The sequence below is a fragment of the Pyricularia oryzae genome, chromosome 3 (assembly GCF_000002495.2).
Source record: "Pyricularia oryzae 70-15 chromosome 3, whole genome shotgun sequence".
NCBI lineage: Eukaryota > Fungi > Ascomycota > Sordariomycetes > Magnaporthales > Pyriculariaceae > Pyricularia > Pyricularia oryzae.
The window spans coordinates 3,166,289-3,191,093 of record NC_017849.1 but is presented as its reverse complement, the minus strand read 5'-3'; the positions used below and the strand labels follow the sequence as shown (position 1 = coordinate 3,191,093).

The window sequence follows — 24,805 nt, the reverse complement described above, 5'->3', positions numbered from 1 at the left end:
TGAATAATGGTGAACGCTAAATTTGGACGCTAAGCGTAATCAACGCATTGCTTGCGGATAGGGGGCAGGACCAATAGCTACCTCAAAATACTCTCGTCGCGTCTTCACCGGCTTGGCAGCTTCTTGGTACCGAATATTTCGGTCAGGATCCCCTCTTCTCAACACGCTATTTCGATCTACGGGGTTTGAGTCATTGGCATCAATGCATTTGTCCTGTATTAAATTTTCAGGTGGAATTGGAAAGAAAAATGCCTGCCCTGAACTGTTTGTACAAGCAATCGGACACAACAGAAAAAAGTCCGCAAATGGGGAACGGTCACATGATTCTATTTCTAGACTAGACCTAGAACTAGACCTAGATTAAAATCTCCGCCGTTTGGCACCAAGGGCACACAACTTGTCAACTAGGCCCTCCTGTTGTCAGCTGTGGTAAATGTGGCATTCACGCATGGCCCAAGGTCGGCGTCGATCCAAACCCTTGTCGTTACGTAACCGTCGGCTGCTGGGAATCGTCTTTGTTTGCATGACAAGCCTGGCTTCGGGACCAAGCGGCTGGTGATATCAATCAGGACCACCTGTTCACCGTGACGGTGTACCAAACAAGTTGTATTAACGTTTTCCAAGCCTGCGGATTAGGTTCAATTTTTGCTCAGCGAGGCAAACCACGGCAACGGCCTCTTGGCGTGGAGAAAGAAGTGGGTATTTGACAGCCACCAAGGACAGAGACAAGAGTTAGGAGTGCCGTCCAAGGGCGGACGGCAAGCGGGGCAACAATCCCTACCACGTAGCACAGAAAATGCTCCAGCCAAACATGGCAAAAAAATTGCAATGCGAAGAAAAAAAATAACAATAACACACATGAGCATTGGTAGCTAGGTGATTGACATGCTGCCTTGTATAATATAGAATAGCTATTGTATATGGGGGAACATGTGGGATCAAAAACAATAGTCAAGTACAACAATGCGCTTTTTGTGTACGTCTTTTTTTTATCCCCCACTTGATGGGATAGCAGGGGTCCCCCAACTTCTCCAACTCAGACCCAAACCGCTAATTTCTGTCGACAGTCGCAGAACGACGTCATGAACTGGATTCCCTTGATTTTGAAAGCGAGGGAAGCTGTGGCCCAATGTCAAAAAGCCTTCCGCAGAAATTTTCTAGACGAGAGTTCTCAGGAGCTCAACGAACTTTGGTAACGAAAATAAGGTGCAAACAACTCCCAGGCTCCCTCCACGTCAACCACTCATATACCCTTGGCGGTCTCCGCAAAACGACCGAGCTGGCTGCAGAAAAATTGGTGCTAATCCCACGCGTCATTTACTCATTTCACAACCCAAGACACCGGAATGCATGGGCCCCGCAAAGTTCCCCGCATCTCGTGATGAAAGCTGGGGAGTTCTGGTGAAAAAGTCGTACTGCTACTGACTCGGGTGCCAAATTAGGGAATGTAACTTGGCTGCGGAGCATACGTACGGAGCAAAGTTAATCTTGGGCACCGAGAGAAGGAGAAGAGAAGAGGAAAAAAAAAAAGGTACAAAAAGATCGACATGTCACCCTTTCTTTCGCTCCCTTGATCTCGGGTTCTCCGGCTTCCCACCACCCTCTTCCGCCCCGTCGTTGTCGAGTGTAATCTGTTCCGCTCCCGTCCCTCGTTAATAATACCAGCACGATGAAATTCACATTTGTGTCATCGGCGCTTCTGGCGCTCGTCTCCTCCGCCGCCGCTCAAGCCCCTCCGGTGCCCCAGCCGTTAACTGCGGACTGGCTGCTGAATAAGGCGGGCAACAACAGCTTGTTCACACGATGGAGGCCTCGCTCGCACTTCATTGCGCCCTCGGGCTGGATGAACGACCCTTGCGGTGCCGTCCACGACCCGGCCACCGACACGTACCACCTTCACTACCAATTCCACCCCAACCACGTCGGCTGGGGTAACGTTTCGTGGGGCCACGCCGTTTCCAAGGATCTCTTCCACTGGACTGACGTCGGGGGGTGGGAAAACGACACCGCCGTCTCACTCGCTGCATCCCACTACAAGACCTCGCCCTTGTCCGTGTTTACCGGAACCACACAGCCGGTAAACCTTCAGGGCGAGCACGACGGAACCCTTTTGACCTTCCTGACCGGTATTCACCGCCTGCCCACCAACTGGAAAATTCACTACCAAAATGGCACCGAGGTTCAGGCTCTTTTCACTAGCAAGGACGCCGGCCTCACCTGGCAGGAGCAAGGCATCGCGATTCCCGGCCCTCCCGAGGGTTGGAACGTCACGGGCTTCCGCGACCCTTCCTTTTTCCCCAACCCGGACCTGGACGCCATGCGCAACGTCTCGGAACCACACTACTACGCCGTGCTGGGCTCGGGCCTCAAGGGCCCCGACGTCCCCGCCGAGCTCCCCGGTGCCGCCCGCCCGGGGTACATCGGCCCGCGCATGCCGCTTTACACAGCTCCGGCATCCAACCTCACCGATTGGAAGTTTCTCGGCGCTCTCTGGGAACCCGCCGCCAACTCCAGCTTGGGCAACCCCGACGTCACGGGCTCCTTTGGCTACAACTTTGAGGTCAGCGGCCTGTTCGAGCTCAAGGCCAACGGCAGCGACGACGGCGCCTTTTTCGTGACCACTGGAGCCGAGGGTGGCAACACCACGCGCCACGTGCGCGAGCAGTGGGCCGTCTGGGCGCGCGGTAACCTCTCGCCGCGCGCCAACGGCAGCATCGAGCTGAAGCCCTCGTCCGGCGGCGCCGTGGACTGGGGTCTGTCGTACGCCCAGGCCTCGTTCGTCGACTCGCGCAAGGGCAACCAGGAAAGGCGGGTCATGTGGGGCTGGGCCAACGAGGACATCGAGGACGACGTGGAGCTCGCCGTCGCCAGGACCATGGGCTACGCCGGTGCCATTACCCTGCCCACGGAGCTCTTCCTCATGGAGACTCGGGGCGTGCAGAAGCACGACTACGTCGACGGCAACGAGTGGATCCCCGACAATGGCGCCTTTACCGCCCAGACTCTGGGGATCAGGCCGCTGCCCGACGTTATAGAGAAGCTCAAGACGGGCGCCGCCCTCAACACCTTTGACGTCGCCACCGTCACGGCCGGCACGCCCAAGAAGGTCTCGGAGAACGTCGGCGACTCGTACGTCCTGACCGCGACCCTGGCCGCCCCCAACGGCACCGCGGGCATCGTTATCGCTCAGAGCCCCGACAACTCCGAGTACACCAGCATCGTTTACGACGCTGCGGCCAAGACGATCGGCGTGCGCCGCGACCACAGCAGCTCGCTCGTCGGCATTTTTAGCAACTACACGCACGAGGGACACTTTGCCCCTTACAAGACCGCGGGCGGCGCGGCCGAGGACATCAAGTTCACCATCGTCTACGACAAGTCGCTGCTCGAGGTCTTTGTCAACGACCGCTTCGCCCTCACCAGCCGCATCTACCCAGTGCGCACCGACAGCACCGCCCTCAGCTTCTTCACCGGCGCCTTTGGGTCGGACAAGAAGACGGATGCGACCGAGACGACCGTCTGGAAGGACGTCAAGCTCTGGATGGGACTGGCCAAGGCCTGGACCGAGCGCCCCGACGACTCGAGCTCGCCGCTGCACTGGGACAGTGCTGAGCAGACCAACAACTACACCTGGTGGAACGGATGGTAAATGGTTACCGGCTTGATCAAAATAGGAAAAAGGGCGGTCATGTTTGAGAGATAGGTAATAATAATGAAATTGTATTATTATTATTATTATTGAGAGTAGATTTACTTGTCTCACAGTCTCACTTGTGTCGTTGTCCAACCTGCTTTTATATCGGAGTGGTGGCAGTGGCAGTGGCCTCACCTAGACTCATCCAAGGAGAGGTAGTCCACCCACTTGTACACACGGTTAAAGTGCGCCATTCTACTCATGGGTTGCCGCCCACTCTCGCCGTTTAGTTCTGTCGCACCGCACCCTCGTCGCCCCCGTGCAGCCCACACTACTCTTCTCGAGTGACCTGAGCTGAGAATCCAACCTTTCGTTCCGAATTACAGTTGCAAGCAATTACACTGGCACTGCGGCCCCGCTCAACGGCGGCTCAGAGCGAGATGGATATAATTGCAGAAAGTAACTGTTCTGCTGCTTACGACCTTTGGATGTATGACCAGCCCAATGCGTCGGGTCTTTGGGCTCCAAACGTGACGGAGAGACAGTTTTCTCTGGAGAAAGACAGCCGACATAGGGATGAATTTGTGATAATACCGGGAGTAAAAGAGATGGGAAAGCTTTACAGTGGATTTTGAAACCAAGAACTGTACTAAAGTCAATTACAGGGAAATTCTGCTAAAATGTATGGATTCAATCAAGGTTCGGTGTTTTAACCCCTGTTTCCGGCGGCGGCGCATATTCCTGGCCGAGTTCTCATCTTCATCAAATATCTCTTCCCTTCTCAGTAGTCACCTGTCCCAAATGAATAATCACCTGTCCCATATGAATAGTCACCTGTCCCATGTGAATAGTCGTTGTGATAATTAACAGCATTTTCAGCAGCGGCAAAAAAACACCCAGTCGCGAAAGCCTGCTGATAGTAGTCGTCGCTTTCGGCTTTATAAGCGGGCATATTTTCCTCTCCCGAGGCACCATGGCGGAATTTGCTTGCTTTCTCGTAGGCCTTCTGGACGCATTTAGACACCACCTTGGGTGCCTTGTCCTTGATCTTTTACACCACCTTCTCCTTCGCTCTGTCACGCATCTTGTTAAAGCGCTCTCCGCGCTGTTTAATTACTCTAGTCCTTGGTTGCGCTGGGCTTGGCCGTTCCGTGTCATGTTCGGTAATGTCGACTGTAGGGTGTGAAGGATTATTATCTATACTTCTTTCGATATGGTTGGCTTTATTGGAGACTGGAGCGCTAAGCACTGGAATGCTGGAAGCAAGTAAAGTTGCGACTTGAACGAAGGTGAAGAATCGCATTGTGAAGCAACTGATAAAACCAGATAAAAAAAATGAGACAAAAGCCACAATAGATTAGGTAAAGCTGAGTGGTGGAGAGGTCAGGAAACGGCGGGAACAAGATGAATCAAGGTGATTATCTGCTGGTTCCTTTTTTTCCTTCACTTGGTGGGGCCGGAGCTTATATAATTTGTAAAGACCCAAGATTAACATTGCGTACTTCACCTTACTTCTTCTGGCAAGTTCAACCAGTGAGGCTCTGTAAAGCACCCAAGAGTTTATTTTAACATGCGAAATTGTAAAATAAACACGGAAAATTACAAGTACCAAGATGCGATTTCTCGATTTTGCCATTTTTACTTGAAAATCATACAGTAATTAATATCTGACTCATGTATATTGTGGTCCCTGCTCAGCACTAAGCCGGGTACCCGGGCCGCCCATCATTTGCAAGGCTGAGCTACTTTCTTTTCCTTTAATTTTGGCAAGATTAGCTTTATCAAAGTATACTAGCCTATTTCGGTTGGTTGAGAATTGTTGAGATATATTTAGCATTGCAATTGCGCATGCATAACCAAATGACTTGTAAATGAGTCACGTAGAGAGAGAGGTAGGGCTCCAATGAAAGGCACTTGAACCTTGCACATAATCCGATTTTTTACCAGTACAGATCCGTCACAAATCAAGGGCCGACTCACCTCCTACGGTATCAAGTGCCTCGCTGGTTCAGCTATGGGTAAAATGCCATCGGGATAATTCCTAGTTTCAATGCTCAGACTAGCCCATCTGTTACGACCAGACAGTTGGGCCGGTACCAGAGAGGCCAGGCGGGCTCACACCCCTCCTGACGACACCCGCCCAAAGCAATCACCGACCGGTAAAAAAAGGGATTATATAAGGAGAAAAGTCACGTAACATCACGTAATTACCCAAAGTAATTTCTAATAATTTGTAAAAATCAGGACTAACGCCGAAAGGAATAACTTCAAATAATTTGTAAAGATTACGGAAATTACGCTTGAAAAATAATTTATATAAGACACGTTTAGCAGCAATTAACTTACTACCTAGCCAGGAATCGATTATAACTTCACCCCCAGTCATTGAGAACCCCAGTTACCCAGCCAGACGCTCAATCGCTTCAACCCACTATATTTTATTATAAGAACAGGTTACCCGATACCTTGATCGTAATATTGAACCGAGTCCACCTCCAGGGAAATATGAAAAAGTCTGGGGAATGTGTAAAATTGCCGAATCCAATAGAGAAAAATAAATTTCTTAACAAAAAAGTCATATGTTTATGTAGTTTATCTTTTTGAGTCGCCCGGAAGTAGGGCGGTACCCCGTCAATATAACGTTGGGCTCCACATCTCCGACCCCCCTAAAGTCCGGCCCCCTTGAAAAATGTAACGACGAAATACCCCTTTTATAAACCGATTTAAATGTAAAACTATCAACGCACAATAATACAATCATTGTCAGGCTCTCCCGGTTCGCTAACCTCTTCTCCATCGTTCAAAGCTTCTAAACAGTCCCTATTATTTTCCTGTGCTTCATAAACGTTTTTTTTGCTGACCAAAAGCTCGTTGGGATCCGGAATTACCCTTTTCCTTTTGACCGGCCGTACCGCCTCCAATTTTGCGTTTAACAAACTGATTTTTTGCTGAGCTTCAGCCAATAAGATATCCTTGGTTTCGAAGCTTTTTTGGACTTTTGCAAACAAAAGCCGTGAAGTGGCGTTACTTTTTTCGGACCGGGAAATTTCCTGTAGTTGAAGTCGAATATCTCGGGTCGTTTTAGGGGTTTTCCAAATAAGTAAAGACTGGTCGTTAATTTTTTGGGTTGGATTTTCCGGTGTTTTATCCCTTTGGAAGCCGTTATTTTTACCTTTTTCGACGTTGGCGTTGCTATTTTCTAACAAAAAAGGGTTTAAAAGTGGTTTTGCCAAGTTCACCGGCCATAACCCCGTCGTACGCCAACCAGATTGAATGGTTTTTGCTATAAATGCTTTTGATCTGGCTTTTCGATAGCAAAGTAGAAAGTTTCGTTTCCCAACAACCGTTGAACAGCAAAACTGGTTTACAAATCCCAGGTGACGTCGATAAGCTTCCTTTAACGGCCCAAAAACCGATAAATCCAACGGTTGAAGAACGTGTGACGAATGAGGGGGTAAATATAGGAGTTGAATATTGTTTTGCAAGCAAAGAAGCATAAATTCGTCCGTTATAACGTTGAGCTCCACATCTCCGACCCCCCTAAAGTCCGGCCCCTAAAAATATCTACTCAGCCACGTCAACCCTTTGTTTTATTTTATAAATATCTAGACGAATTTTTCACTTTAGAACTTGATTTTTGAAGATTCTTGCTCCAAACCTTCCAATGAAACAGTACACTGAAAATCAGCTTCTTGCTGCCATTTCTGACATAAGAAATGGCAAATCAGTTCACAAAACCTCGCAAAAATGGGGTATTCCTCGGAGTACCCTTCACGATCGTTTAAAGGGGGCCCAGTCAATTCAACAAGCGAAAAGATTTTGTCAAAGGCTTTCACAGGAGCAGGAAACCTATTTGGCAGATTGGGTACTTGCGCAGGCCGCGTTAGGCCTTCCGCCAACGCATCAAGAACTACGCTATTTTGCGGAACGAATTCTTCAGGCCGCCGGAGAAAGAAAAAGCCTTGGGAAACATTGGGTTAGCCGTTTTATAGCCCGATATCCAATTTTGAAAACCCAAAGACCCCGGCGAATAGAAAATGCCCGGGTTAATGGGGCTACAACCGAGGTAATTAAATCTTGGTGGTCCTATTTGAAAAATCCCGTTGTCGATACTATAAAACCGGCCAACCGTTGGAATATGGACGAAACAGGTATAATGGAAGGCAAAGGATCTAATGGCCTGGTGTTAGGGCGTAATAAAATCCGGCCATTACAGCGAAAAGAGCCTGGAACGCGGGGTTGGACGAGCATAATCGAATGTGTATCAGCTACGGGGGCTGTTATACCTCCCCTCGTTATATTTAAGGGGAAAAACGTACAGCAACAATGGTTTCCAGCTGATTTAAGTCCTTTCGATACCTGGCAATTTCATGCAACCGAAAACGGGTGGACAAATAATGAAACAGGTATCGAATGGTTAAAAAAGGTGTTTATTCCGTATACCCAACCTTTAACCCCTGAAAAGCGGTTATTAGTTCTGGATGGCCATGGATCACATATAACGGACGAATTTATGCTTCTTTGCTTGCAAAACAATATTCAACTCCTATATTTACCCCCTCATTCGTCACACGTTCTTCAACCGTTGGATTTATCGGTTTTTGGGCCGTTAAAGGAAGCTTATCGACGTCACCTGGGATTTGTAAACCAGTTTTGCTGTTCAACGGTTGTTGGGAAACGAAACTTTCTACTTTGCTATCGAAAAGCCAGATCAAAAGCATTTATAGCAAAAACCATTCAATCTGGTTGGCGTACGACGGGGTTATGGCCGGTGAACTTGGCAAAACCACTTTTAAACCCTTTTTTGTTAGAAAATAGCAACGCCAACGTCGAAAAAGGTAAAAATAACGGCTTCCAAAGGGATAAAACACCGGAAAATCCAACCCAACAAATTAACGACCAGTCTTTACTTATTTGGAAAACCCCTAAAACGACCCGAGATATTCGACTTCAACTACAGGAAATTTCCCGGTCCGAAAAAAGTAACGCCACTTCACGGCTTTTGTTTGCAAAAGTCCAAAAAAGCTTCGAAACCAAGGATATCTTATTGGCTGAAGCTCAGCAAAAAATCAGTTTGTTAAACGCAAAATTGGAGGCGGTACGGCCGGTCAAAAGGAAAAGGGTGATTCCGGATCCCAACGAGCTTTTGGTCAGCAAAAAAAACGTTTATGAAGCACAGGAAAATAATAGGGACTGTTTAGAAGCTTTGAACGATGGAGAAGAGGTTAGCGAACCGGGAGAGCCTGACAATGATTGTATTATTGTGCGTTGATAGGTTTACATTTAAATCGGTTTATAAAAGGGGTATTTCGTCGTTACATTTTTCAAGGGGGCCGGACTTTAGGGGGGTCGGAGATGTGGAGCCCAACGTTATGTGATCCATGGCCATCCAGAACTAATAACCGCTTTTCAGGGGTTAAAGGTTGGGTATACGGAATAAACACCTTTTTTAACCATTCGATACCTGTTTCATTATTTGTCCACCCGTTTTCGGTTGCATGAAATTGCCAGGTATCGAAAGGACTTAAATCAGCTGGAAACCATTGTTGCTGTACGTTTTTCCCCTTAAATATAACGAGGGGAGGTATAACAGCCCCCGTAGCTGATACACATTCGATTATGCTCGTCCAACCCCGCGTTCCAGGCTCTTTTCGCTGTAATGGCCGGATTTTATTACGCCCTAACACCAGGCCATTAGATCCTTTGCCTTCCATTATACCTGTTTCGTCCATATTCCAACGGTTGGCCGGTTTTATAGTATCGACAACGGGATTTTTCAAATAGGACCACCAAGATTTAATTACCTCGGTTGTAGCCCCATTAACCCGGGCATTTTCTATTCGCCGGGGTCTTTGGGTTTTCAAAATTGGATATCGGGCTATAAAACGGCTAACCCAATGTTTCCCAAGGCTTTTTCTTTCTCCGGCGGCCTGAAGAATTCGTTCCGCAAAATAGCGTAGTTCTTGATGCGTTGGCGGAAGGCCTAACGCGGCCTGCGCAAGTACCCAATCTGCCAAATAGGTTTCCTGCTCCTGTGAAAGCCTTTGACAAAATCTTTTCGCTTGTTGAATTGACTGGGCCCCCTTTAAACGATCGTGAAGGGTACTCCGAGGAATACCCCATTTTTGCGAGGTTTTGTGAACTGATTTGCCATTTCTTATGTCAGAAATGGCAGCAAGAAGCTGATTTTCAGTGTACTGTTTCATTGGAAAGTTTGGAGCAAGAATCTTCAAAAATCAAGTTCTAAAGTGAAAAATTCGTCTAGATATTTATAAACAACTCTCTCCCGTACACAAAATTTTCAGTATGGGCGCACGGACCATGCTGTTAACGTTTGCGCGGGACTTCCGCCTGTAGCCCTAACAGGCGCGCACACACGAAAAACTCTTCAACCTGTCGCCCTAAGCACCGTCACTACACGGAACGCCTTTCCTCGCAACACCCATGTATAATCGACAGATCTCCCCTTTGACGAGTTTTCCACTGATCGCGGTGAAGGAAGAGTCCGATCGGCGGTTCGGCGCGCCACCCGCATAGAGGCGCACAAGACAAGGCCCAATCTCGCGATGCGAGCCAGCGTGGCACAAAAAAAAAAAAACTTTGCCAGCCGGAAAGGCAGGCGTCCTTCCCCGGAAGGCTAGACAATACGGTTTAAAAGAAAGGGAAATTAGGCTGAGAACCACCCGACGGTTCTTCGAATCGACAGGGCACCCTCTCACCCCCTCACACCTTCTGGGATTGCCTGCAGCGAGGAGGTAGTGCCGTTACGGGGGTTGGTTAGTTGTACGTGGACCGGAAGCACTGTGCCGGCGCGGCAGTCTCCAAAGGGTCCCGACAGCAAGACGTGGTCGGCCCATTGCTGGAGACGGCTTTGGGTAACGGGAAGCAAGAAACGTGGGCACGGCCTTGGTTCGCACCCTTGGTACACCCCGTGGACGGTGGGCCGTGGTGGAATAGTGTGACTGAGGCGCCCCATGCTTCTCACTCGCACTGGGAATCTGCGCCGGGTCTGGAGGACGGGAAGAACTCGATTGCATTCATGTCCACATTGTGGCGCTGGGCTAGCCCAGGAACCAACGGGGGACTAAGCTGTGGATGGACATGTACGGGGTGTCGCCGGCTTTTCGAAGCTTTCTACTCGCACTAGGGACGTACACCGGGGCAGATGATGTCGTCGGCATGTTAGGCGGAAGAGACGCTATTTTAGCCGGAGAGGACGGATGCGCGCGTCGGTCTACCAAGAGGCCTTTTTGTGGATGCGGTAGGCTTAAGGTGCAAACCTTGTATTTACGTGGCAGGCTGGGTATCCAGCGACTAGGAGGGCTCTAGCTGGCCTGTCCGTTAGAGGGTCTGGTCCAACCCTGTGACTATAGTTTACTGTAGGAAATGCAAGGGTCAGACGAATCCTCCGTGCGCCTGAAGGCACGGGGTCGCGTCAGTGAACAAACCTGTAAGCAGGACCGGGCACGAACCCGGTCAGGCTCGATTCGCTTCTATGCCCTTGTTTTCCGCTGTGTAAATAGAGAAAATAGAAAGCGCGCCGAGATACCCCTCGGGAGGTTGCTAACGGCCGGCTAATGAGCCGGGCCGAGCCCGGCGTTAAATAATACTACTACTACTACTACTACTACTACTAGATATTTATAAAATAAAACAAAGGGTTGATGTGGCTGAGTAGATATTTTTAGGGGCCGGACTTTAGGGGGGTCGGAGATGTGGAGCCCAACGTTATGGGACGAGAAGGGCATCGAACGCTCAGCGGTTCGGAAAATGCGTTCTCAACCGCGCCCTTCACTACATGCGCCACTTCGGTGTTAAGTTTGCTTTGGATCGATGTCTATTGCATCCGTCAAGACACTTGCAGCGTCGATAATTGCATCTGGCACTACAGCTGCGTTGAGAAGCGTGGCTCTTTAAAAGCCATGGACTTAGTCGACCTCCTTAGCACCGGTGGCGCTCCTGGGCCAGCCGCTGAGGTCAGAATTTGAGTTGCACCTCCTTGCATGGGTTCTCGAGGGAGACCTTCTTGCCGCGGCTTTGAACCTCGGCTATCAACAGGTGATATTGTCTTGGCATGTAAGGCACTGTCACTGCTTACCGAGATTACTCAGGTCAATTGGTGGTGACGTGCATGGACTTTCTAAGAGAACTAACGTGGTTACAAGCGTGTGCGGCTGCTGATCTGCCATAATAGGTCCCTCGAGTTGGCAAAGCAAAGATACCCTGTATTCGGCGAGATACCCGAGGACCTTTGCATTTCGTCCGTCGACTTCTCGGCACAAGCCACGCGGCTTTGTTTGGCGCTCCGTGCTGTAACATGGCTAGCGCCGTTGGACATCGAGCATATCGATCGCGTAATTCGGGCTGCTGGTAAATATTCACTAACTGTACGAAATTCCGACTCCATAACTCCCACAATATTTGCCGATGTCGAGGGGCGTGGGCTGTCGAAACCATGGGGTCGACTGAAAATCGTGGCCAATTGTTGCTTGTACCCAATAAGGCTAGATGGCGGAATCCTGAACCAGCAAATTGCAGTCCTAGTCTATCAGTTCTGGCAATGTCTCTTCTAAACAGCGAGATTCTCAAAAATGACGATCATGTGATAGCATCAGCAGCGGGGCTTACAGCATCGGAGTGTCTCAACAGTGTGATGTTGCGGGAATTCAAGGCGCCTGGAGAGGATACTCGACCGCTTACATTCCACAAGAGGTGCCGGCTCATCGACGTGAGATCGACGACCCGATGGTAACTACGAGCGGCCATATATGGATGCTGGGTTGCATTATCGATACTGCAGAATTCCCAAGAAAACTGCCGTGGATCGATGAACCAGAAGGCCGTTTGACATTGCTCCGGCGGAAGTCCCTGCTGCGGCTTGTCCGTCATCTTTACAGATTACGACACCATTAGCTAACCAACCGGATTAACAATTACCTAGCTACCGATTCTCGCGCAGGGGAATCGTTTACTGGCTTTACCGACTTGTTTCTTTATCGCATGGCCACGAAGCTGGCCGAGGCAATTCTAGCCCGCCGGAAACTGAGGCTAGGAAACATCTGGGATCAAGGGAGGTCGGCGCCTTACCGTGGGATTTTTGTATGGTCAGAAAAAGAAAGAGATCGGACATGCCCGCTGCCCCTGGCTTTCGTCTTTACATCGGTAAGCGCGTCGTTGATCGTAATTTCTCTCTTCTCTTCAGTTTAAAATTTTTGTTAATAGCGCCTAATATACCAAGGTTCTCCAATGTATGCCTGGCCGTGACACTAGCTATATATGAGCTCGACTTATTAATTGTTGAATGGTTTATTTCCATTATGCAAGCCGGAAATAAACTGGTTTTTCCGCCGCCAAGAGCCTATACCATTTGGCAAGCAGGGAAACTCTCCAAAAAGAAGCGGGCCCGCATAATATATATACCTGAATAATACCTTATCCGAACCACCAAAATAGGACTCGTACCGTTTACCATTGCAAGTATGACTAACTCGCAGCCTGGATGGTCCGAGAACAATTTAGCTTTTTACCACGTTATTCGTTATTCGTCGAATCAAACAAACCCGCTTCGAATTTTAATGCCACAATTAACTATTTTTATTATCGAGTCGTAAAGGTCGCTTAGCCAGTCGGGCAGTCCGAATAGTAAATCCACCCGCTCTTCTATAACACGTTTATTATCACCACTTACTATACAAATGGAGTTGTGTATATAATGGCTAGGGCTCCTACCCGTGAAGATTTCCTGATCTTCCACCATATTCTTTCATCACATCGCCTCTCAAATCACGGTTTTTACATTACCAATAATTTGCTGCCCATCGAATATTATCGTTTCGTCGCATCAAAATCCAACAAAATTCAACACCTTCAAAGGACAATATGCAATTCACCATGCAAAAGACTTTTTTCGCTGCCCTGGCTATCGGGCTGCTCCCTTCGGCATTTGCAGGACCGTGCGTCTCCTACACAGGCTCGTGCCCAGCTGACAAACCTCATTGTATGTGGACGAGCGGCGGAACCCAAATTTGCTGTCCTTTTGCGGATACCAAAAACCCTTGTTAAAGGAGCGGTTCATGGGACGAAATACAATGCGAGGAAACAATTGTTGGCTCAACTACGATTGCGATGTACCATTTATTGCAAGAAGAATTGGTATATTGTTCGCATACGCTATAAGTGAAAATGGCCGGAACAGGTGCAAAGCAAAAGGAAGTTGGTGTGATATTTGGACCCTGAGACCGCCACACCCTTTAACCCTACCCCCGAACCAACGACCCACCAGGGTAATACCTTTATTTCCGTCGCGTTAAATTTAGAATTCTGTTTGTTTCCTTTCCTCTCTTCAAAATAGAATTCTCGTCGATAGGTGGCAATCAACTAGTTTCCGTGCTATATTTACCCTGGACGTTATACCGTCCAACAAATTTAACAGCTCGAAAAGTCAATAACCAGATTATTTCTTCACCGTATTTGAGATTTCACTTTCGCTATCGCTTTAATCTTTCAAACTTAGAGTATTTAAACCACCTCGACGTAAACTGCAATTGTATTAATATCTCCCAGTAAAATATAAGTATTGTGGTTATAGTTATATATTTTTAAACCGCATTTTTACCTTCGGTCCTGTCGCGATTCAAACCTCGGTATTACGGCCAATTATTATCCCTGCCAAATAAATATTGAAATAAATAACCAGAAATATTATGAGAAAAGTATTCCGCGTAATATTCCTTTTATGATAAAATATATTAATTATTTGATTATTTTATATGTGGACGGGAATTTTAATATTAACTTTGTGAAAAACAAATTATATATAAAATTAAATAATAAATTGCGGGAACAATTATATAAGCCAATTATATATAATTTACTTATTTAATAAATAATATAAAACGAAAAAAAACGTTTAAAATCCAACTTTGAAATTGTAAAATAATTAATATAACGTGGTTCATCAGGACCCCGGACATATCAGGACCCCGGACATTTTTCAACCCAGTTTCATCCTTTATTTTCCACACGTGTTCTTTCCCCCAACAGTAATGGAATCATCAAATTGCGAAGCGCGAATCATTCTTGCTCTAAATGAGCTCCGATCAAGCAAAAAGAAAAGCATACGAAAGGTTGCATTAATATATAATGTCCCAAAATCGACACTACACGACAGAATAAACGGCATCGCTTCTTTGGCCAATCGTCGGCCAGGCAACCAAAAGCTAACGGAAAGGGAAGAGGAAGTAATTGTCCAGTATATACTGGACCTGGATTCCCGAGGGTTTCCAGCCCAGATCGCTGATGTGGCCGCAATGGCCGATCATCTTCTCGCTGCGCGGGACGCGCGACCGGTCGGCAAGCAATGGGCTTATCGCTTCGTACAACGACGCACAGAATTAAAAACGCGTTTTTCTCGCGCTTACGATTTCCAAAGAGCTCTTTGCGAAGATCCTGACGCGTTAAACGCGTGGTTTCAATTGGTGGCCAATATGAGGGCCAAATATGGCATCCAAGACTGCGACATGTACAACTTCGACGAAACCGGCTTTATGATGGGCCAGATTTGCGCTGGAATGGTCGTAACTGGGTCCGAAAGACGCGGAAGAAGGAAAAAAGTACAGCCTGGCAATCGAGAATGGGCGACTGCAATTTGTTGCATCAGTGGCGACGGTTACGATATACCCCCGTATATCATCGTCAAAGGCTTTTACCATTTGTCCAATTGGTATACAGAAGGCGGTCTTCCGGACACGTGGCGCCTCAAACCCACCGTTAATGGATGGACCGACAACGAGATTGGCCTCGACTGGGTTCAGCATTTCGACAACCATACAAAATCGCGGACAAAAGGCGTATATCGGATGTTAGTGCTCGATGGGCACGGCAGTCATCGATCCCCTGAATTCGAGGGCTATTGCAAAGATCACAATATTATTCCACTTTACCTGCCTGCTCATTCATCTCATTTAACCCAGCCACTTGATGTCGGAGTGTTTAACGTCCTTAAGCGGGCGTACGGTCAAAAAATTAACGACTTTATCCGGGCCCACATCACTAACATCAGCAAAGTCGACTTCTTTTTGGCTTTTGCAGCGGCTTACAAAAAGTCAATGACAAAAGAAAATATGGCCGGGGGTTTTCGAGGGGCGGGAATTATCCCCCATAGCCCGGAAATGGTCATATCTAAGCTGGATGTTAGGCTACGGACGCCGTCACCTAAAGAGCTTGATTTTTCCAGCACCGAAACCTGGGTCTCTCAAACACCGCACAACCCGACAGAAGCCGTTAATCAATCTACCCTTGTTAAAAGTCGAATCAACTGTCATCAGGGAAGCTCGCCAACGCCTATTTTTAATGCTGTAAAGCAGCTAGCAAAAGGGTTGGAGTCGATTGCTCATCGAACCACACTTTTGGAAGCGGAGAACCACAGCCTTCGGAAGGCCAACGAAGCGCTTAGCAAGCGGCGCAGGGCTCAAAAAACACGTATCCGCGAAGGAGGGTCATTTACCATACAAGAGGGTCAGAATTTGCTTCAATCAAATGGTGCCGATGGTCTAATATACGAAAAGAAAGATGAAAATGGGGAGGGGAGTAGTGCGCAGCCGGCGACTAAACGACGTTGCGGCAACTGCGGTAAACCTGGACATAATGCACGCACCTGTCAGGAGGATGCAGAAATGTCTGATGTACATATATCGGATTGCATTGAGGTAAATTGAACAACGCTGGCGTTGCAATTGAAATTGGAAGTAGTATTGTGCAGGAAAAGTGTCCGGGGTCCTGATATGTCCGGGGTCCTGATGAACCACGTTATATAAATATATTTATTTTACAATTTTAATAAAAATATTATACAGGTTTATATAAAATATATTTAATTTAACGGTTTAAAATTTTGTAGTAACTTATTAAATTGCTTTTTACTAACAATTTATATATATATATATATATATATATATATATATATATATATATATTTACCACGGCCGGGCTAAGTTTAATACGTATATTAATTTGTTAATATTTATTAAAAAAGCTTATATTAAAGTAAAAAAAAAAGTTTCAAAAAAGCGGGATATAAATAAAATTATTACCCTGGTAGGTCGTTGGTCAGGGGTTAGGGCTAGGGTTTGGTCATTTTACACCCCAAATATTATATGGAGGACCAACTCCGGTCGGGTTAACCACTTGGAAGTATAAACTCTAGTTAAAGATTATTAGTTGCGAAAGTCCGGAAAGTATAAAACCAAAAGAATTTCAGTAAAACCTTATAGAAACGGGAAATCGAGGTATTACGGCCTACCAAAAATAAGAAGGTTCATCCCGATCCAAACGAAACCTTCGTAATTATTCGGCGGGTTTAAGGCGCACAAAGGGAAGCGAGGGTGGAAATGCTGGACGAAGTTAACTTACCGGAAAGAGCGCCGTCTAATAAAATATTGGATAGTATCACTGTCCTAGATGTGACCGATTAAGTAGGGATTGCGTAGGTAGAGTTGTAAATCGCATTACTTTTTTGGGGTGGCCGGAATACAGGGGTGTTAACTTATATATATTATAACAAGCAGCTTAAATAGCAAGTGGGCGTTATTGGTATTAAGGATATAAAAGGTCCATTTTACTGAAAGGAAAATTATTCACTTGTTTTTATAGTGCTATTACCGGCTGGCAAATGTCATATGAGGTTCTCGGATGCGGATGGGTACGCGCGAGGCGAGAGTGTAGTCTGCTTTATGCTCAAGACCATATCGCAAACTTTGGCCGACGGCGACCATATTTACGCCATTGTGCGTGAAACGGGCGTAAGCCAGTGTGGATATACCACCGCAGTTACAATGCCTAGCGAAAAAAGCACAAACGAGCCGGGTTGGATTTGGGGCCGCAACAAGATCGATGCCAATATTTCGAGGCCCACGGTACTGGCACTCCGGCCGGAGATCGGTTGGAGGCACAGGCCATCTGGGACGCTTCTGTTCCATCCTAAGTAGGCGGCTCAGGTTAAACACCAGATGCATTGGTGGTCGGCTCCGTCAAAACGTGTCTGGGCGCCTCGTCTCCAGGTATGCAGACTACCTTGGAGCCCACACCGATGTCAACCTGAACCAACTGGCTTAGACGATTTAGAAAAGAAAAAAGTCGTCTCGCATACGGCATTTCCTTTGCTGGCAGCTCGCCCACTGCCTTTGTCTACCAGATGTGAATTGTTGTAAAAGCATTATAAGACGGTGGAAAAATAGGGATCCTCGCCTCAGCCGGAATAAACCAAACGCCTCGGCCGCTGGTGGGTGTTATCATCGGTCAGTGAGCCCAATGGGCCGCTATAGCGGCAAGATTTATCGCTTCAAATCCCGTCTTTATTTAAGCCATTACCCGCCTTGAAACGGCCTTGTGCACCACGATGGTTTAAAAGCTGGGAGCATCGACGTGGTCTTTTATTGCCGAGCTAAAAAAAAACCACCGGGCCGCTCACGAATCGGCGAGTCTAAATACGCCCAGGCGCTATCTACGGCGGTTCCAATAACTCTCATCGACCTACTAAACTCTCTGGGGGTACAGTTTTCGGTAATAACCGGCCACAGTTTTCGGCGAAATGGCTGCTGCATACGCCGCAGGGTTTTTAACTGCTTTAAACGCCGTCCGGATGGCTTATTACCGCGGCAATTTTTGCAAATTGGGGCGCAGCCCCAACGTGGACTGCGCCTCGGGAACTGCGACGTTAAAGAAGGCTAGGGGACGTATAATAGCCTCCAAACATTTCCTGGAATAAGGCGCAGCAATTTGGTTCGGACGAAAACCTCAATTCCGTCGGCAGATTTTGGGTCCCAGCTAACAATGCTCCCCAGGAGCGTTATTTTAAACGGCGGTCTGGTCAAGGTCAGAAAAATGCAAAACCTGCTGAGCGAAAAAAAAAACGTGTCCGTGCGGATGCTTAGGGTTGTTAAGGCCTATCACTCCCCTCGTATAAGCGTCTTTGGCGACGCACTCCGTGAGGTTTGGCACGGTATTAGCTCGAGGGACCGCCCCCGCGACCAACGGGCAAAACGTTTGGGTGTCCACGGCTTTCACAGATTGGCCAGTTTTGACCAGAGAAAATAACGGAGCGGCACACGGATTGGCCTGGAGCCCCCTATACTTGATTGAAAACATGCTTTCTCCTGTCAGGTGTTGTGACGCTCTCGAGAGGGTAGCCAGCACCCATAAAACAAAGGTCAGCGATGAAGTCGGCCCGCACGCCGCATTTGGTAGGCAGGTAGCCGACATATAGGCAGAAGCTCAAGGCCGATTACCTATCACGGGGCTCTTGCCCGCGCCAGCGACGACCGGGGAAAACCTTGCGGCTCTACTGGGATTGCTCTGGTAGTACGTCGCAGCGGCGAAGCCTAACGAGTAACGTCCCTGCAGGCTGCAGCGCAGCTCGCGCAAAGCCTTGCATCACTCTCCATGATATTTCAATCAAAAGATGCGCCTCAAACCTGTGAACTCTGCAATCATGCTTCTCGATTCAAGCCCAGTCCCCAGCTCTGGCAAAATCATGCGCCCTCCTACGAGCATTTTCTGGCATGTTTCGGGTGCCTGGTGGGCATTATCCACGGTGGCCCTTTGTCAGTATGCACCTCAATGCCCAAGTCTCAGAAAAAGTTGAAAATTCGGTCGATGTTGATAAGAAAGGGTGCCCACACCCACCTATCGATGGGCTTGTGAACCAACAAAACAATCGTACTGATTGCTTCCTATTTTGTTGGTTGATTGGTAAAAGTTGCAAACAAGGTATGCACAACGGGAGGGGGCCTTTTGTTAAGGGACCACCCCCTCCCCCGTGTCATTATCGATATGGATTGCGCTCGCAAACACATATAATATGAAGCAACAGTTAAAGTATAAATCCTCAAGGCCGTTTCAAAGCCGGCAGCCTTACGTTTCCGGGGTGTATTTCCACCCGTACACGTGATTCAGCAGAAAACTTTCGTACTTTTAGCCAGTTTCGTTTTTGGTGTTTTGCACCCAATTTAAAACACGAAACAATTCAGACAATTCTCGCGCCCAATTACGGTACTGTATATTCAGACATCCGTGCATTAAGTACACCCTTGATACACTACCTAATACAACCTTGATACACTACCTAATACAACCTTGATACACCACCTAATACACCCTAAATAGTCTACAGTGGTGGCCAGGTTATTAATAAATCACGTTTAGAAAGAAAATGAAGCATTGGATAATTCAAATGAAAATAACACATAATCTGTATTAAACTTAAATATTATATGATTGAAAATTTCTCAACCATATAAAAAGTGTAATGATTGACTACTTTGATAAATGAAAGTTCCAATTGAAATTATTCTTCTTTATCTCTTACCTTTTTATATACTTCCTGCCAGGCGCAATTTTGAGGATCTTTCCTTTGTTTTTCCATAATTGTTTTAATATGAAGTTTCATTATTTTATTACCGGTTTCCTGGCCTCAGCGGTAATTGCACAGGACACCAAAACCACCCGCCTACGACAGCGCAGGCAAATTTTTTTCCAAACTAATACACCATGTCTTAAAGGCACTGGGTTTTGCGCTGCTTTCACTAAAGGGCAATGTGTGGTTAACAACCAGGCTAAACCAGACGCGTCTTGCCCGTAAAATTGGTAATTATTTTCATCCTTTATATAAGTTCAAGTCACCAAAATATATCAGATTATTAATTATTTAATCACCAACAGGATCAAACCTTTCGCCCTACAGGGAAAACAGGTCCCATATTATTCTGCCCTTATCGCCCGCGAGGCTGGTTATACAACTTGCTGCGCGGTCCATTGCTGGATGTCCGTGGGCCGGCGCAACCTTCATCCGTGAGGCGGGCGCGGCTGGAAAATGTTACATTCTCTGAGATTAGATTACCAGACCCTAAATCCTGACCGACGACCCGCAAGTACGATATCTTTTATCCACGACGCGTCAAGCTCGGAACTTTGTTTGTTTCCTTTCCTTTCCTCAGAGTAGAATCTTCGTCGATAGGCTCAAACAAACTAGCTTTCCGTGCTATGCTTTACCCTGGCCATAACAAATTTCGAAGCTCTTCAAGGTCTGGAGAAATGAATGCTTTTGCCAAATACGTTGACCTGGCTTCCCATACAACGAGCGCTAGCCTGTCACGCTTTAACGAATGGCCGCTCGCTCTAGCAGCCTCGAAAACTTGTATTCTTCTTCATCCTGTTCTCTTCCGTATCGGCCTTCATGGGAAACCACGCCGTAATCCAACTACTAAGGCCTGCCCCAACCCGAAAACGAGGAAAACTCGGCCCGGCCCGAGGGCCCGTGGGCCCTGGACGGGGTCCCGTACAAATCCATGGGTTTTTTTGCGGGTAAACGGGGGCCCACGGACACGCGGATCTAACCCGAATTGAGTAACCAGCGGGTTTTTCTCAGTTATATTAATAATATATAGTTATTATCAAAATTAAATCAAAGCCGAGAAAAAAAGGCTGGAATATATTTATTGCATTAATATTTATTAGATAATATAAATATAATTCGATAAAAAACACAAATTTATATAATTCTGTTATTTGCCACGGTTTTAAAATTGTTGTAAATATTAATAGGCCTTTCGTAAATCGATCAATTAACAAAACGTTATTATTGGGTAAAAGGTAGTATATTCTTATTTTACGACTAATTTGTTTACGTTCGAGTTTTTAATCGTTTTTTTCCTTTTATATCCGTAATTAAAGACCGGATAAATTACGTGCGGGTCCACACGTAAATTATCGATTAAATTAATAAATTGAACGTAATCTTTTTTATTCCAATACCGGCAATTTTTTTTCGCGTTTAAACATTTTTAAATTTATTTTTTATAATAAACGAAAAATTCGAAAACGGTTGTATCGTTTTTATAATTTTTATTAAATTTTTTAATTATTATTTTAATTTTTTGGCCGAATTTTTTATATTTTCCGGAATTAATTATGGAATTTTTTATTATGGGCGCCATTTAAATTGGAACGTGGTTCCGAAAATAATAAATTTAAATAATTTTATTTAACGCTGTTATTATTTGTTTAATTCATTATTTAATAATTATAACGGTTTTTTTCGTTATAAATTCGACGATATTTTATATTATTTATATTTCGTTATTATTATTATTTAAATCGAAACGCCAAAAATTATTATTTTCGTTTTTTTGCCGTTTATTTTTTATCGCCCTCGTTTTTCCAATTATTTCGACCGATTATTAATTAAATTCGACGTTATATTTAATAAGTATACGTTTTTTGTTTTTTTTTGTTTTTTTTCGCGCCGTTAACAATTTTTTAATTTTTAATAACGGTCCTGTTTTTATTAATCCGAAACCTGTTTTTTATTTCGGTTATTTAAATTTTTATTTGGTAGGAGAATAAATTGCGGTTGGTCGTTTGGAAATTTATTTTAATACAAATCCGTATTCTTGGATATTTGTCACAGACCTGAAGGACAGCCACTGGGCTGTCGCTTAGTCATGACCCCTGTCACGTGAAGGCGCGAGGGCCGAGCGCCTCGCGCGCGTATATCTACGCGAAATCTCTGCAGTCTCCGATATGTAGCTCCTCGAGCTACGTCTTCGTCAACAACCACCTGCTACCCTGTACCTGGAAGACTAGATAGCCAATATACTCTGTCCTGTTACCTGATCGCCCGCACCTACCTGTCCGCCCTGCCTGCCCGTGACATTACGTAGCTCCTTCATTAGGTGCCCGCGATGCCTGCGTCACTGCAACCCCCGATCTTAACCGATTCGACCGAGGAACTGATCGAACACCTACAAGGACACCCTGAACAATGGGTGTCTTACATCTCCGATTCCTACCAAAAGCTGCAACTATTGCACGATAGCAACGTCCGCCTGAACTCCTGCCTAGAAATGCAGGAAGCCGAGACCCAACGCGCCCGCGCCGAGACCCAAGGCGCCCGCGCCGAAACGGACCGTGTCCGCGACAAGGCGCAGGCCGACATTCTGGCCATGGCCATGGAAAAGGCCTCCGCCATAACCTCCCGGGATGCCGCTTTCGCCGAATTAGAGAAAACACGGTCCGAACTGAAGGAAGTTCGGACCGTAACGCTACCCACGGTACACATAACCACCCCCGCCCCAACTACCAACACGCCTGTTGAACCCCTTATGGTTACTCCTATGGGAACGACTCCGCCGCCTGCTTCCGAACATCCCGCCTCCGCCCGCCTTTCTGAACGACTTCCAGACCCCGATAAATTTACGGGCGCCCGCTCCGACCTCCGCCGCTTCGCCACCCAAATCCGGGGGAAGATAACCTCAAACAAAGACCGCTTCCCCAACCCCGAATCACGCCTGATTTATGTAGCCGGTCGACTGTCCGGTAAAGCGTACAACCTGATCCTGCCCAAAATGGTCGGAGGCACACCCCAATTCGGAGATTATACGGATCTCCTCCAATACCTAGAGGAGGCATTCGGGGACCCCGACCACGTCCAAAACGCACAAAACAAACTATATGCCCTGAAGCAGCGGAACGTAGATTTCGCCGAGTATCTGTCGGAGTTCCAACGCCTGTCTTTGGAAGGAGAAATGCCGGAGGATGCCCTCCCCCCTCTTTTATTCCAGGGAATATCGGAAGAGCTCCAGGACATGCTCCTCCACAACCCCGCCCCATCTCGCCAATACCACGAATTCACCCGACACCTGCAAAGCTTGGATAACCGCTACCGCCAGCACCAGCAGTATAAAAATAGACAGACACGTACCCCTCGGGCCGCAGCGCCCCCCGCGCGCGCGGCTCCCCGAACCCAACCCGACATACCGCGGGCCGCCCCCAAGCCAAACGCGGAGCTCCCGCTTAACGACCCTATGGACCTGAGCAGCCAACGCCGCCACAACCGCAAGGAAAACATGCTATGTTACCGTTGTGGATCCCAAGAACATTTCGTTGCCAAATGCCCGGAACCGGATACCCGCCGCACGCGGCTGCACCAGGCCGGGATCGAACGATCCAGGTCCAGGTCCAGGTCCCCGCGCCAGATACAAACCAAACTCCCTAAAAACCCCCGCCGCGGCTCGGACGCCAGCCGCTCCAGCAGCCGAAGTTCGAAAAACGGAGCCCGCCTGGGATAAGTCGCCCCCAGGCCGCCAAGGCCGCGCATAGACCGCCGGCGATCCGCATCTCTGCCGCCGCCGTTCACGGGTTCCCCGTTGAAGAGGAATATAACCAACGATCCGACCTGATGATCCTGCCTGCCGAACTGACAGTGGGGGGCCAAAACCTCCCAACCTATGCCCTCACCGATTGCGGTGCGGAAGGAAAATGCTTCCTCGACCAAGGATGGGCCGAAGAACGCCAACTACAAATGTATCCGCTGCGAAACCCATTCGACATCGAAGTATTCGACGGAAGGACCGCCGAAAGTGGGAAGTGCACCCATTATGTCCGAGGACAATTGAGAATCAAGGACCACATCCAGAAAAACGCGCTGTTCTTCGTCACACAGCTAGCCCATTACCCCATTGTGCTAGGAATGCCTTGGCTAAAGCAGCACGATCCAACGATTGGATTCGCGTCACACGTTATTACGTTTAACAGCGACTATTGCCGCCGACACTGCAATATGCCCGACAAACCGGAGAAGGTTAAAGCTTTACACGCCGTACCAAAAAAAAGCCGCCCCCAGTACCAGGCTGACCGACCGCCGTCCCTCCGCGAAATGGATATCGCCCCTATCTCCCTGCAAGCCGCGAGCATGTACGCCCGCCGCCGATCCTGCCGACTGTACGCCGTAACCTTGAAACAGATTGATGAGGTCCTAGCCGCCGACCCCCAAAATAGGAACGGGCCGACCCTGCCCGAAACAATCCGGGAATTCGCGGACGTATTTTCCCCGCAAGAAGCCGAGAAGCTGCCCCCACACCGACCGTCCGACCACCATATCCCGCTTATAGAAGGAAAAACGCCGCCGTTCGGCCCCCTGTACGCCATGTCCCGCGAAGAGCTGATAACGTTGGGCTCCACATCTCCGACCCCCCTAAAGTCCGGCCCCCTTGAAAAATGTAACGACGAAATACCCCTTTTATAAACCGATTTAAATGTAAAACTATCAACGCACAATAATACAATCATTGTCAGGCTCTCCCGGTTCGCTAACCTCTTCTCCATCGTTCAAAGCTT

The 24,805-nt window shown here is 47.5% G+C and overlaps 5 protein-coding genes across 5 annotated transcripts; 4 read left to right on the top strand and 1 right to left on the bottom strand.

Annotated features, from left to right (window-relative positions):
- The first annotated feature begins 1,357 nt into the window (after nucleotides 1–1,357).
- On the top strand, nucleotides 1,358–3,765 carry MGG_05785 (levanase). The gene has a single exon (XM_003712107.1). It carries the CDS (start codon nucleotides 1,670–1,672, stop codon nucleotides 3,647–3,649), a length of 1,980 nt encoding a protein of 659 aa, XP_003712155.1. The 5' UTR covers nucleotides 1,358–1,669; the 3' UTR covers nucleotides 3,650–3,765.
- A 7,553-nt stretch (nucleotides 3,766–11,318) lies between these two features.
- MGG_15243 (uncharacterized protein) lies at nucleotides 11,319–12,523 on the bottom strand (the record flags this gene model as incomplete). The annotated part of the gene is made up of 3 exons (XM_003712106.1): nucleotides 11,319–11,471; nucleotides 12,021–12,179; nucleotides 12,335–12,523. The coding sequence occupies 3 exons, from the start codon at nucleotides 12,521–12,523 to the stop codon at nucleotides 11,319–11,321; spliced, it is 501 nt and encodes a 166-aa protein (XP_003712154.1).
- Nucleotides 12,524–17,310: 4,787 nt separating this feature from the next.
- On the top strand, nucleotides 17,311–17,615 carry MGG_05779 (uncharacterized protein; the record flags this gene model as incomplete). Its single annotated transcript, XM_003712105.1, has 2 exons — nucleotides 17,311–17,433; nucleotides 17,541–17,615. The coding sequence occupies 2 exons, from the start codon at nucleotides 17,311–17,313 to the stop codon at nucleotides 17,613–17,615; spliced, it is 198 nt and encodes a 65-aa protein (XP_003712153.1).
- Nucleotides 17,616–18,221: 606 nt separating this feature from the next.
- On the top strand, nucleotides 18,222–18,727 carry MGG_16787 (uncharacterized protein; the record flags this gene model as incomplete). The annotated part of the gene is made up of 2 exons (XM_003712104.1): nucleotides 18,222–18,366; nucleotides 18,444–18,727. 2 exons carry the CDS (start codon nucleotides 18,222–18,224, stop codon nucleotides 18,725–18,727), a joined length of 429 nt encoding a protein of 142 aa, XP_003712152.1.
- A 394-nt stretch (nucleotides 18,728–19,121) lies between these two features.
- MGG_16786 (uncharacterized protein) lies at nucleotides 19,122–19,711 on the top strand (the record flags this gene model as incomplete). Its single annotated transcript, XM_003712103.1, has 2 exons — nucleotides 19,122–19,237; nucleotides 19,660–19,711. The coding sequence occupies 2 exons, from the start codon at nucleotides 19,122–19,124 to the stop codon at nucleotides 19,709–19,711; spliced, it is 168 nt and encodes a 55-aa protein (XP_003712151.1).
- Between the last annotated feature and the right edge of the window lie 5,094 nt (nucleotides 19,712–24,805).

Coding starts and splice junctions, on each gene's coding strand:
- MGG_05785 (XM_003712107.1), top strand. CDS start 1,670: ATGAAATTCACATTTGTGTCATCGGCGCTTCTGGCGCTCGTCTCCTCC.